We start from the raw sequence: 13,626 nt of genomic DNA, 5'->3' as shown, positions 1-13,626 counted from the left end.
TATCTTAAATATAAGTAGCTGTTAAAACCAGTTTCTTTTTAAGGTAATACAGTTAGGTATTTGTGCAATAGCAAAGCATGTCTGACCAACTGAATATCTAACTCCAATGATTGTATTAGCTTTAATCTTGGTTTATTCATCTTTATTACATAAGAGACAATGATCAGTGTGTTACAAGCTTCCACTGTCTAAGCAATTAGGACTTCAGCAATTCTGGCTTCCTAGGACAGGTGAATTTTTAGAGGAAAACGTATTTTATCAACTAAGAATTTGATTATGAGCTCCTACGTTAAGTTGAGCACTAAAAGCTCATTAGAGAAATGAGAAAGGGTTTGGAAGCACGCAGACAGGCAGGAGCAGCCTTCTCATACACTAGTGACAATTCACCCCCAGTGCACACACATTATATACATACTCTGCATACATACTGCAAATACCCGGACCGGGCTGGCTTGCGAGACAACGGGCCAGCTCCACAGCAACTCGAGGTTCACACAGCTTCTGCCCACTGTTTAGTCTGGCTCTGCCACTATCTCCATCTTCAGAACTTTGTTGAGCAGTGACCAGAGACACATCAATGAGGACAACACATGCAGCAATCCTAAAGCCTTCTGACCTAGTTTTGGGGGTCTCCCCAATTGTATCAAGTCAGAAAAACTGAGAGGGGAGGAAAGGAGAGGAATAAGGAGTATACTCCTGCCTTCCCTTTCCTAACAAGGGTATTCAGAGTTCCCTGCTTTCTTGCAAGTAGTCTTTTACTTCTGTCTTCCATGTACAGAATAATTTGTCCCAGGCAAACACATGATACGCTGAGAAGCAATCCCAGATGTGAGGAGGAACTTTGACGCCTTGCTCCAAGACCAACAGGGGTTTGGACTTGGAAAGGCATTTCCAACTGTCCAAAACCAGTTAAGAAGTTTTCAACCTTTAAAGTTGACCATTGAAAGGAAAAAAAGAGACCGCACGTTTTAATCCTATGAGGCAGTTCTGTAAATGTGGCTGAGAAAAATTCTTGATTTCTCTGATTCAAACACAGCTTTAAAATAAAGGCTCAGGAAGAGCAAACCAACCTATTCCACAGCAGTAGGACTGCGCACGCATGGACACACACAGACTTTGCTTTAGTACCGCTGGGAGCTGAAAGGGACAGCAGGGAGACAACTCAAAAGGCGCGAGCCACTAAGGCCTTCATCTTAGCAACACCTCCAGAGTTACCACACAGACCAGCTTCTTGCCACTGGGGCCTTGGCTCCACATCGCTTCCCTGCCCACCCACCCACCCACCCATCCACCACACGTGGACGCTTCCCCAGCCCTGCTCTGCCACGGCACCCTGTGTCGCACTTGGCTGCGGAGAGGCACAGCGTCAGAAATGCAAACCCCAGGCTTGAAACGCACAAAGATATGCTCCTCTCTGGCTGTTGCCAATTCTCAACTCTTTCCCTGTTCGTTCAGCACGTTTGATCAGGGCAACAATCCACACAGCCATTTTAGGAAGCGCGCACAGATCCTTCCTTACATCTTACAGCCGTAAGCTCACTCCAGAAAGTGCTGGCCATTTGGCTGCAACACTGACCACAGTCAGTGAAATATTAGAAATAACGCACAGGCTCACATAAACGCCTACGTTTTAGTATCTAACTGAAACCGCATCTACATTTAGAACAAGTGGGGTTTTTTTCTTTTTAAAAAAATCTGATTTTGTTCTTCAATTGTTTATGCAAATCTATGCAAAACAAGCTAAGAGCTGAATGAAACAGCTGCTTCATAGCAGCGATAACAGTACAAAGGAAGAGCTGGGAGACTGAAGTGACAACCTGATACTGGAAATACTGACGTCTGTGGAATGCTGGAACAGAAGCCAGTACAGTAGGAGACCAGTTTTTGTTTATGTTTCTCTTTTAGATGTCTCAAAATCAAGTCAGTCTTCAGCAAAACATATCACCCTTATGAAGCAACAGCTAAGCCAAAAAAAGTTAACCGCCCTGACATGAAAATACACAGACCACGTTGACTACTGATAAAAATCTCATCTTACAGCGCATCAGGACAAAAACCATGATAAAGATTTCTGCTGTGCCGATGGGAAGCTCGGGTCAGTCCCAAACACTACCGCAGCCTCCGGAGCACAGTAACATCAGGCCGTCTGATCAACAGCTCCTTCAAACACAAGGGAGACGGCAAGGGTAGGACACCTAAGGTCACCGTGTTAATAAACGTGCTTCACAAGCCCTAAGTTCCATTAAAAAGAGATCCAAGAGACTCTGGCAAATGGAACGCATGCAGGAACCAAAGGAAAAGGAACCAAAGGAATACTAAGGCACAGGGCAGATTTTCCTCCCAGGTCCAGGACTTCAGTCTGTTGACAGTCACACTCCCAGCCTATACCAGCCCAAATACCAGGCCTGCAGGTATAAAGCACACAGAATGCTACATCGAGTATCCCCACATACGTCACCCTGCACTGCTCCAAAGCTGCTGGATTTCTTAACTCAAAGGCCGTATAGGTTATACTGCAGCAGCGTGACAACATAAATGTTACACGCAATTCCTTACGCACTACCAACCTTCAAACCCTTAGAGAAGATTCCTAGAGTCTATGCCAAGAAGGACACGGCCAGTATTATGGAGCGACTCAGCTGAAGAGCTACAGCCAGCGTCTGAAGTAGCTATTAATCCACATCCACTCCAGATTCTTTTCAGTACACTTAACGCCCTGTTCACCCAAGTGCTGAAAGCCTCAGTTAAGGGCATTCAACTAAAGCTGAAAAACATTAACTCAGATGTTCGCATAGTATCATCTACAGCAATACTACTGTTGACACTCTGGAGGGAAGGGATGCCATCCAGAGGGACGTGGACAGGCTTGAGAGGTGGGCTCATGCAAATCGCATGAAGTTCAACCAGGCCAAGTGCAGGGTCCTGCACCTGGGACATGGCAATCCCAGGCACAAATACAGGTTCGGTGGAGAATGGCTGGAGAGCAGCCCTGAGGAGGACGACTTGGGGGTGTTGGTGGATGAGAAGCTCAACATGAGCCAGCAGTGCGCACTGGCAGCCCAGAAAGCCAACTGGATCCTGGGCTGCATCAAGAGAAGCGTGGCCAGCAGGTCGCGGGAGGTGATTCTACCCCTCTACTCTGCGCTCGTGAGACCCCACCTGGAATACTGTGTCCAGCTTTGGAGTCCTCAACACAGGAAGGACATGGACCTGTTGGAACAGGTCCAGCAGAGGGCCACAAAGATGATCAGAGGGATGGAGCACCTCCCCTATGAAGACAGGCTGAGAGAGCTGGGGTTGTTCAGCCTGGAGAAGAGAAGGCTCCGGGAAGACCTTATAGCAGCCTTCCAATATCTGAAGGGAGCCTACAGGAGAGCCGGAGAGGGACTCTTTGCCAGGAGATGTAGTGACAGGACAAGGGGTAATGGTTTTAAATTGGAAGAGGGGAGATTTAGATTAGATATTAGGAGGAAATTCTTTACTGTAAAGGTAGTGAAGCACTGGAACAGGTTGCCCTGACAAGCTGTAGATGCCTCATCCCTGGAGGCGTTCAAGGCCAGGCTGAATGGGGCTTTGAGCAACCTGCTCTAGTGGAGGTGTCCCTGCCCATGGCAGGGGGGTTGGAACTCAATGATCTTTAAGGTCCCTTCCAACTCTAACCATTCTATGATTCTATGATTCTCCTGCAGCAGGGAGGTGGAAAACAGAATATTCAAGACTAACAAAACCAGGAACTGAGAGCACCAGAAGAGAACAGAATTGCTGCAGAGCACATTAGCAGTACCTGTGAAAGCTACAGGCCTTTGAGCAGCCACACAACAGTGTTTTGGAACCTGCCTTTTTCCAGATCAACTTCTGACAAGACAAGCACGTTACATGGTAAATGCATCTGAAAGAACCCATAACATTTCAGCCCAAAGTTGTTCTGCAACCTACCAGATGTAGCCACCCCAACCATAGGTTTCAAGGGTAGCTCTTTACCATATCTGAAATTAGCCCTCTAGGATTAGCACAGTGAGGAGGAAAGTGTCAGACAGGGACAAGAGAGCTACTTTAAATAGCAATATATTGAATCAAGCATGAAAACAATTTGCATTACTAAAGTATTTTATGCTCCAGCTTCAAGTAACAGATTTTGGAATAGAAGCCTTTACATTCTGACGCAATAAAAGCTACAACCTGAAACATAGTCAGTTACAAGGATGGTGGGGGTTTTTCTGGGTTTTTTTTTGTTTGTTTGTTTTGGCAGGGGTGGGAGGATGTGGGGAGGAAATCAAGTCAGACAGTTATAGTGAAACTACACTTTTCAAAACAGTGCAGTGCAAAAAGGAATACTTGGATTTCACAGACCCTACCTATATACAGCCAGTTCTTTCTGTCACTCACCTCTGAATGAAAAGCTACTCTCTCCACCAACAGAGAACATGGGAGGTTCAGGAACTTTAATTAAAGGTAGTAAGTCTGACAAAATCATGTCATCAGCTGTATTTATAAATGGCTCTTAGAATAAGCCAGCTATGATGCACAGACCTTCAACATAGCCAGTGTATGGGGGAATATTTAAAAAGCCTGTGTACTTTAAGCAGGGATACACACACTACTCAAAAACCAAAAACGTGTGCAGCCAGCCAGTTTTGAACTGCTGCTCTTTAGAGTAGGCTACAGACACTGTCCAAAACTATACACAATCAACAATCCTTATTAGCCAAGACAAGACGCTGCATCACAGATTAGATTTATCTGCCTATTGACATGTATGCAGTGATGCAATGGCAGCACACTTGGGCCTCACAGTATTCCCCTTCTAGAGAAAAACAAGTTACACAGCATGATAGCAAGCAGAACTGTTATTCCTGTAGTGGTGAGGCACTTAGCTTGTGATAAGGAGGGCAGACAGCTTGATCTTTCGGTTATTAAACAAAGGTCTGTGAATTACAGGCTCTATTTATGCCTTGTGAGCCATAAACATGGCAGAATGCAGGGATAAATTAATAATAAAAAAATAATAATCAAATACGTATATGCCTGCTGCACTGCTTGCCAAGCTCGGCTGTCTGATGCAACATGGCATGCCAATATTCTTAAAAGAAAGAGCAAGTTGACTAAAGATTGGTAAGCACTATGTTGGCCTTTGCATGCTCATTGCTTAACAGCTGAAATGTACCTTAAATACTGTCATTATTGATGACAATATATGAAAAGGCTATGCACCCAAGGAACAGGATGACCCTACACTTTATCCCCTGTTTATGATATCACAGAATGGCATCTTGGAGCCATACAGGAAAACAACACAATAGCCTACTGAATTGTGCAAAAGCAGATTTTTAATCTTTTTTTTTTTAAATCAGTTATCAGAAAAATGATTACTCCACCAAGAATTAGTATGATATAGGCCAAACACCCTCTCTCTTAGCATGAATTTCTTAGGGTGATGTCTAAAGCTGCAGTAATCATATATTTGAGTCAGGTATGAACTTGCTATTCAGAACTGGGAATTAGAACATTTTTAGCATAAGCATCCATAGTATTATTTCCTCACTCCCTACAAGCTGCAAAGAGCCATTTCTTCCCGCTATAGGTATGCTGTTAAGTTTCCATGGAGAACACAAGTCAAAACTGTGCTGAAGAGCAGCAGTAGTAAAAGCACAAAATACCACTGTTACCTCGAGGCAGATCACTGCCACTGGGATCACAAGAGTAAGGTGGAAGAACCGCACCAGCTTCTCCCACCTCACTGACTGGAGGAAGAGGAGCTGAATAAACTGGGAATGGCACTGAAGAAACTGCTACATTTAGAAGGAAAAAAAAAAATTCAAGTCAAATTTGCAATGGCATGTCAAATGAGCAAGATGCTGTTACGCAATTAAGCATGCACTACTTTGTCATCTCTGTTAAAGCTTGTATTTAGGGCTACTAAGTTGTCTTTAGAAATCACTTTAAAAGAAGTCCAAAATAAATTTAAAAAACAGATCTGAAGGTTCCAATCTTACAAGCCTTAACTGTATGTCTATTAGCAAGCTTCATATTCCAGTTAAGAATAAAGGTCTTTTTCAATCATTTCTCCATGCTAGAAGGCAGGCCAGACTTCCCTTACATAACTGTCTGTTCTAGAGCAACAGGGAACAGACAAACCACTTTAAGTGATTTAAATGTTAAATGGGTTACTTCGAAATCCAAGTCCACAGCCATAGTATGTACACTCTACCTGGCCTCCCTACAGAAAGGGGAGATACTATGACTGGCTGAACTGCTGTTTGTGGGGGAACTGCTGTTGTGACGCTGGCTGGAGTGGAGGCAGCAGAATTTGAGGAGAAGCCTGTAGCTGGAGCAGCATAAACACCTGTTGAGGTTGAGATTGCTGCAGAGTTCACCAACACCTGGAAGAGAGTCAAGAGTATTCAGCAGACTGCCTCTATAACCGGCTTTGTCAAAGAGTATGGAAACATCACATAGTTCAAAAATTCTCACTTCACATAAAGGCATTTTGGAAGTCCTAGCTGTAAAGGCAGCTAACTAACCCCGTTCTCTAAAACCTGGCTTGATAATACCAGTTAGAGTTGCAGACACCTGCAAGGCATCTTCTCGCCCTTCTGTTTTATTTTTACTTTAGGGAATTGCATTCCTTGCTATAGGATGCTGGAAAAGGCAGGTAAAGGGAGCCCACAAATTGCCACTAACCAAGCAGAGTGGTCACCTCTCCACAGGCCTACCACAGTAAAGTACTAGATACTACCTTCTGGGGATAGCTGTAGGAAGCAACTCCATCTTGAGGTGACACAGAGACTGCCCCTTCTTCCTGAAGGGATTCCAAAGTAAAGCACAGTCCATTTAAGAGGCAAAGAAGTCACAAGGGGCATACACACCACACCCCTAAATTTTTTTTATTCATTTACAGACTATACACACACAGAGGATCTTTCGTAAATTGAGTGAAAGCAGTTTTATTCTGGACACACACACACGGCTGGCTTTCACACCCACTGTAGACCAGTAGGTGACTCAAGATTTAGTTTCAGATTAAAAAAAAAAATAAATTCCAAAATCAATTCTATCAGAGGTGATATTTCTCCAGCCTCATAATGGAGGAATGAGACTAACTGGAATAGGACTTGAAGGGTAGCTTGATAAAAGCAAGTGCTGTCTGGAGCAGAAAAAGAAGAAAAGTAAACAGCACTCAAATACATGCTTTCTCTTTGCAGAGGGGAAGGTGGAAAAGTCATTAGCATATCTAGTACAATTCAGACTATAGTTGCAGACTCAGATATAAACCTCACCATTTAGAGAGGAAAAGGGAGGTGAAAATATAAATGAAACCATCATTCCTTTCCTCCAAAGGAAGTCTCTGACCTCCTATGTTAAGCCTGCATCCAAGGACAGTTTCTATGAAGAATCTGACACACTTCAACGATTCCTAATCTGAACAGGCAGTGACTAAAGCTTACCAAGTTTGCTGTAGGTTCTGCTGAACTAAATACTGTTGCAGTTTCACAGTCAGGATCTGGAGGGCACAGGCAAAATTAATTGAAAAAAGCAGCGTTAAATCTAACCCTTCAGAAACTTATAAAAAGGTCATTATGAGTGCATTACATTCACTGAATGTTCTATCACTAGAGACAAAAGTTATACTTACCTGGCGGCGCATAGATATATTCTTCATGAAATTTCCCTACAAGGGAGAGAACAGAAAGCTTTGATTCAAGGGGAAAAAATAAATAAAAGCTTAAAGCTGAAGTTACCACAATTACATTTCAGCGCATCCATTAATGAGTTGCTTTCAGTATCATCTTGTTTTGTGCAGAAAAGGTAGTGAAACAGTCAAGACTTTTTTTTTATTCCAAAAACTATCAAGGTTACTGTTACCAACTTACTACGCGCATTTTTAAGCAGCGACTTGGCTTGCTACAGACCTATGCAATCACAAGGGTCCTAGCACAGCAAGCTTAAACACAAGTGACACATTTCTATCAGACAACATTAAAAAATACTGTGCTCACAGGCATGTTCAAAGCTCACTATAAACAGATATTTAGGAGCTTTAAGGAACCTGCTTTGACAATCAGAAGCACACTGAAGGTCTTCTAAACCTGTCTTTTCATCCACTAATCCTTTGAGAACCTACCATTTTCACTTGTTTCTTCTTCCTCCTCTGAGGAATTCAGGGCCTGCTTGTTAGGTGGAACAGAGTTTGGGCCTCTCCTTGCTACCCAAAATCCTGCTGGACCATGGACAACAGCAGCAGGGTTACCCTGGCCCTAAAAAGCAAAGTCAGAAGTGTGCAATTAGAGCTTAAAGCCTTTGCATGCACTACCTACACACAGAGTAGAAACAGGCTGACCAAGCTTGCTGCAACCAAAACTTACTAGAATTACCATTTGTGTGTCCATTCCTAGGCACCTTGATTGCAGCAACACAGTTGCGGACGCATTTCTTTCCTCTACCTTTTGTTCTGCCTCGCATACTTAATGCAATTTATCATTGAAGACCTACCACTGTCCTATGCAATACAGTCAAGCAGCTCCCTCCCAGAACTTAGCCAGCACCATCTCAAGCTCCAACAAAGCAAAAAAAGGAGGGAGCAGCCTCAAAGCAACAGCTAAGACTGCTACCCCCAACATATACTCCAGTGTTCCTCATCCTGGAGCATTCCCACCACACCAACAGCACATCAGTTCATCCAAATACTCTAATCATCAAAAAAAGGTTCTCTCTATTGCAATTAGTGAAACCCACAGGTGGCTGCTGGCATAGACACCACTGTCTGTACTAAACTTGACCCACACATGCAAGCCTGACTCTTTCAGAAAGCAGGACCCATCAAGTTTTCCCACAGGACTCAACTTTAACACTTCACACGCCCTTTGCCTTTGCAGTGACGTCAGTCTTTAGCTGCACCAGAATTTAAAATACAGAGTTCTCTGAGGCAGGAATACAGGATTGAGAAGCTCGAGTAAAATGAGTTGATTCCCGCTTTTGTGATGGCTAAGGTGACACTCAAAATTCACCTCAGAAGACATGGTGACTATGAGACCAATAAAGTGCTCAAAGAGGCTTGTAAGATTTCGAAGGTTGAAGCAGAGGTAGTAAGTCAGAAGATTCTCCCACCAGGCCTCTAGTAGGATGGCAGAGTTTTCTGCAAGATGCATCTTTCCCCAGGAAATGTTATATTCCTTTACTAAACAAGACAAGGAAAAGACAGAGAAAAGGCTTTGGCATTGACAATAACAAAGTCAATGAACAAACATTAAAAACTATTCATCAGGAGCTGCAAGTATATCGTCTAGAAATGGAGAGGAAAAATTAGTAAACTGTATTGATTTCATGTCGGGGAAAAAAAATTGCAAGGTAATCTGTCCTTATTCCTTGACACTCTTGGAAGAAAATCAGAGCAAAGATTACAGATCTAGCACAAGGACAAATGAAAAAATGGCTGCTGCTGAAACAGCCCCGAACAGATCCCCTCTCTCTCATCTAAATACAAGTCTGACATTTCTTAAGTTCCCTGCTTCAACACAGGAAAAAGAAATTCAGACCTACCAGGGTTTTGATTTCTTTTAATAAAAGATCTGCTTTCCTATTCAGATACCTAAATATCAATTGATTTTTTTGTAGCATATCCAGCTTTGCACGGGCTCAGACTACAAACAGAAGAAAAAAATTTTGAAGTGTAAGAATACACTGTGCCACTTTATCTACAACCCGACAGAAAGCCTAGATTTGCAGTTTTCTCCTGTCTCTGTAGCAGACAAAACTGTTTCAAGAACACGCTAGCCCAAAACATCACAACTGTAAATTCATGGGAACAAGCCAGGCTACCGCCGTACAGCTTCTGAATCTGGTTACACAAATGATAAATTACAGTGTGACAAACAAGTGAAGGGCTTTCTCCCACAATATTTAGAGCCAGACAGACAACCACAGTGGGAAGGGGTTGCTTTTTTGGTTTTGTTTTCATACTCCAATAGAAAGGAGAAACATGACTCTACTCTTATGAAAATACACTGAAGAATAAACAAGTGGTGCTGGTGAGAGGAGGGAGAAAGAAGGGGAACATTCAGAAAAACCGAAGTTTTAAGCAGATTGTACGGGATCTAGACTCGTGTTAGCCTTCCCTTCTCAAAAACATGTTTGCTACTACAGCTTAGTCCAAGGGAAAAAAAAAAAAATATAAAAAATACTGCCGTATACTTAGGTAATGCTGTGCATTTGTACAGCTTCCCCCTCTCCCTCCCACCTCCTCTCTCTTTGAGAGGTTTTAACATACCCCTTGCTCATAACTTACTGGTAAATCGGGAAAAGCAGTGTCATTCTCTCCTTCAATTTCATAGAAAGTTATAGTTTCTTCCGGTCCTTGAGGCTCCTCTTCATTCCCCGGTACAAACCCATACTGACATTCCTTGTTTACACACTGCATCTGACGGCGGCTACGGCTGTAGGAGCTTTAAAAACAAGAAAGGAGGTTAAGAACCATCACTATTGGAGTTTCACCTTGGTTTCATTACTCAGTTTTACCCCTGTTCCTTTTGGAGAGGCACAATAAACCCACTGTTTCATATTGTGCCACTAGCAGCCAACTCAGCCCTCCGCATACCTTTCCCACCATCCTCCCCAGCTCTTTTAGAGCAAGTTTGTAAAGAGGTTTATATTCACTTACCAGGACCTGCAGGAGAAATTGTCATAGCTCTGATAGCATCTCTTTCCTGGACTGGGGTAGAATGCTATTTGAGGGCCAACCATGTTGTGCCTGTTTATAAAGCGGGCAGATCCCCTAAGTTTAAAGGGTAAAAGGTGCAATTACCAGGAAGTGCTTCTCAGATGGAACTCATTTGTAGTTTTACCTATTAAATAGCACAAACTCTCTCCTAACTAATCTGCAGCAAGAATGAATGGAAAACGAGTGATATCGGTGATCTCAGACAAGTTTTCAAGGCCTCATACCTTGGCATCCCAAATCCACGGTTATGTCTCTGAGAAGGATTCTGAGGATAGTGTTCATAAGGTGCCATGTTTCCACCACCCTGTGAGCAGTGAACTGGAGGAGAGCGCCCCGAACTGTGCTGTAGGCGGGGTGGAAGAACTGGCTGACCCCTGCTATAAGCCACAGTCATAAAGACTTCCTTTCCACGAACTTTCTTAAGCATTCTCTTCCGTGTTTTCATATCCATTTCTGCAGTTTCAGTTGAGGACAGAAAAGACAGATTTACACCTTAAACAGCTGACTTTAGAGCTATGTTCTCTTTATCATTTGAGAAGAGACAATATTTGGACACATGGAAAATGCCATATCCCAGAAAAAGTAAGTATGCAAACTGCATACCCGTATTTTGAAGGCTCAAGTGGGCATTCTAAATTATGAGCAGAATACGATCATCTCACATGTGAATACCTTCCCAACTTCAGCTGATGAAACCAGGACTCCTGGTGTTAAAACCTCTTTATGAGGGCTGCATTTATTTATTAGAAAAAACCCTCTCCAAATTAATAAAATACAATCCATATATAATTAGCTGGGGAAGCCCTAGTCTATCCGTGCTCTGCTAAGGCCAAATCAGACAAACTTTTTGGTTCACAGACCCAGTCTTCGCACATAATTCTCAATTGCCAAATTTCTTCTTGGTAATTTTGAGGAATACTGACTTTACTATATATTTTCAATGGATTTGTTCTGTTGCAAAGGTAAATTCATCCCTCTGTCTGAAGGATCACTTTACATCAAACCTCTACAGTGACCAAATTTTATATCACAGGCTGAATTAAGTCACTTCCAATATCCAAAGACTGCTACTGTTAAAACTGTAATGAGCGTCTCCCTCACTCCCCCCTGGCCCCAAGGGAAGGAATGCTTGTGGAAACCTTGTACAAACCTATTCCTGAGAAGTATCCACCTGTTATTTTCTGATAGGTTCCTCCTTTTCGGCTGGGAACCATATTCCAAGCAAGGACAGGTGCCACTTGTGTCACTGGTTTTAAGTTTGCCAAAGGAACTGTATGCCTACATGAAGAACACTGATGTTAGCAGTGCCACAAGGATATACTGTTGTGCAGTTACGCACAGCGTAAGATGAAGCAACACTACGAGAGAATAAAACAGAAAAACCCACAAACTTTAGAGTGCAGGCAGCTTGTGGAAATAATAAATAAATAAAAGATGTTTCTCTGATACCAAGCACACATAATTGTTACTTGTTTATTAAAAAAGTCTAGGATTTAGTCTCAGCACTAATGATTTCCTGGGTCAAGCCTTTCTTCCCTGCATTTGTATGCCTTCAGAAGTACACCTGAAGGCATATGACAACACAAATTTTTTTCCAATAAGTCATCAAGCCAAATTCTAGGTTCAGAGAAGGGTGAATGCTTTGAATAGCAAGGTGGAGAAAGTGATTAGACTCACCAGAAGTGCCAATTCATTAGTTTGTTTGGATACAACATAAAAACTCCACAGAAACCAACAGCAGAGGGTAATTTGCTATCCATGAATTAAGCCCAAACTGCAAAGACCACTTTCACATTCAAGACAAGACTGAACAGCAAGATTTCACAGAAAGCATTACAATAATTATTTTGGTCATTAGAAATCCAAGAGAAAAAATTTCCTGCAACATTCTATTTGAAGAGTGATAGCCAGTAAGGAAGCAAAGCCTCACTTTGTATTTAAAAGCCTAGGTTCTCCTTTCTTTTCAAAGTACCTTAACAATCCTATTTTAAGCATCTGTGAATATACACACTCAACCAGAAAGAGTTCAAACGTGAAGTCACCAGACTGCTTACTTTTCTGCCAGCTCCTCAACGAATACAGTCAACGTGTTGCCATCCTTTCCAACTTCCTGGATATGAGCATTGTAATACTTACCTCCAGGCTCCAGACGCACCTGGAGAGAGAACATGGGAAGCTCTAAAAAACGCCAACCTGTATCAGGGGATTCAGAATACTGTCTACAAACCACTAATAGGAAAGGCTGCTCCTAGCTGATTGTATATTACTGAGTTGGCTCAGGAGTCTCAAATACTTCTTCAAAATAGCAGGCAAAATAAAGAGCACTGTAATAACTTCAGGGAGGAAAGGAGGGGGGAAGAAAAAAAAAAATCTTCTGAGTGACTGAAAGGTAAGAAAATACCTGTTTTCTAACTTTTTTTTTTTTTAATACACTGTGCCAAGCAGATAAGTACCAAGGAAGACCGCTGTTTAAGAACTTGAGAAGAACAGGAGATAAAACAGGAAATTGGAAAGGAAGGCTCTGCTCGGCTAGAAACAAGTCACTGAGTGAATCATCAGCACTGCCTCAAACAGTGATAAAAAATAAACCCTAACTACATACAACACTGGAATACAAAGAAAGCTGACCTTCCTTTCAGTATCTCCTGGCCAGATCACGCTAATCCTTCCTTTTTGGCTCTTCCCTTTCTATTTTATAAAAATATTTGCTACATTACTGTGCAGAAGAGGAAGATTCCCCAGACCTGTTGGTGACCCCCAGCGAAAATCCAATAGACAACTACCTCAAATGCACACCCTGTGCATTCTGAGCTCTTGGTCTGGAACTTCCACACTCACAGAATGTACATCACTGGTTCACAATAAATTTCGAAGCAGTTTTTCCTTCACACTATCCAATGTTTAAAGGTAGA

General features: G+C 42.5%; 1 protein-coding gene across 1 annotated transcript in view; it reads right to left on the bottom strand.

Annotated features, from left to right (window-relative positions):
• LOC141464553 (UDP-N-acetylglucosamine transferase subunit ALG13-like) overlaps positions 1-13,626 on the bottom strand; it is a 31,163-nt gene that overhangs the window by 8,256 nt on the left and 9,281 nt on the right. The window contains exons 11-19 of the mRNA XM_074147526.1: positions 12,769-12,869; positions 11,865-11,992; positions 10,939-11,167; positions 10,655-10,768; positions 10,283-10,439; positions 8,123-8,255; positions 7,634-7,669; positions 7,446-7,501; positions 6,737-6,799 (exon numbers count right to left, since the gene is read on the bottom strand). Of these exons, the coding sequence (XP_074003627.1) occupies positions 6,737-6,799; positions 7,446-7,501; positions 7,634-7,669; positions 8,123-8,255; positions 10,283-10,439; positions 10,655-10,768; positions 10,939-11,167; positions 11,865-11,992; positions 12,769-12,869 (1,017 nt within the window). The remainder of the gene's footprint in view (positions 1-6,736; positions 6,800-7,445; positions 7,502-7,633; positions 7,670-8,122; positions 8,256-10,282; positions 10,440-10,654; positions 10,769-10,938; positions 11,168-11,864; positions 11,993-12,768; positions 12,870-13,626) is intronic.

Source organism: Numenius arquata, chromosome 5 (genome assembly GCF_964106895.1).
Source record: "Numenius arquata chromosome 5, bNumArq3.hap1.1, whole genome shotgun sequence".
NCBI lineage: Eukaryota > Metazoa > Chordata > Aves > Charadriiformes > Scolopacidae > Numenius > Numenius arquata.
The sequence above is the reverse complement of the archived record's forward strand: the minus strand, read 5'-3'. Positions and strand labels throughout refer to the sequence as shown.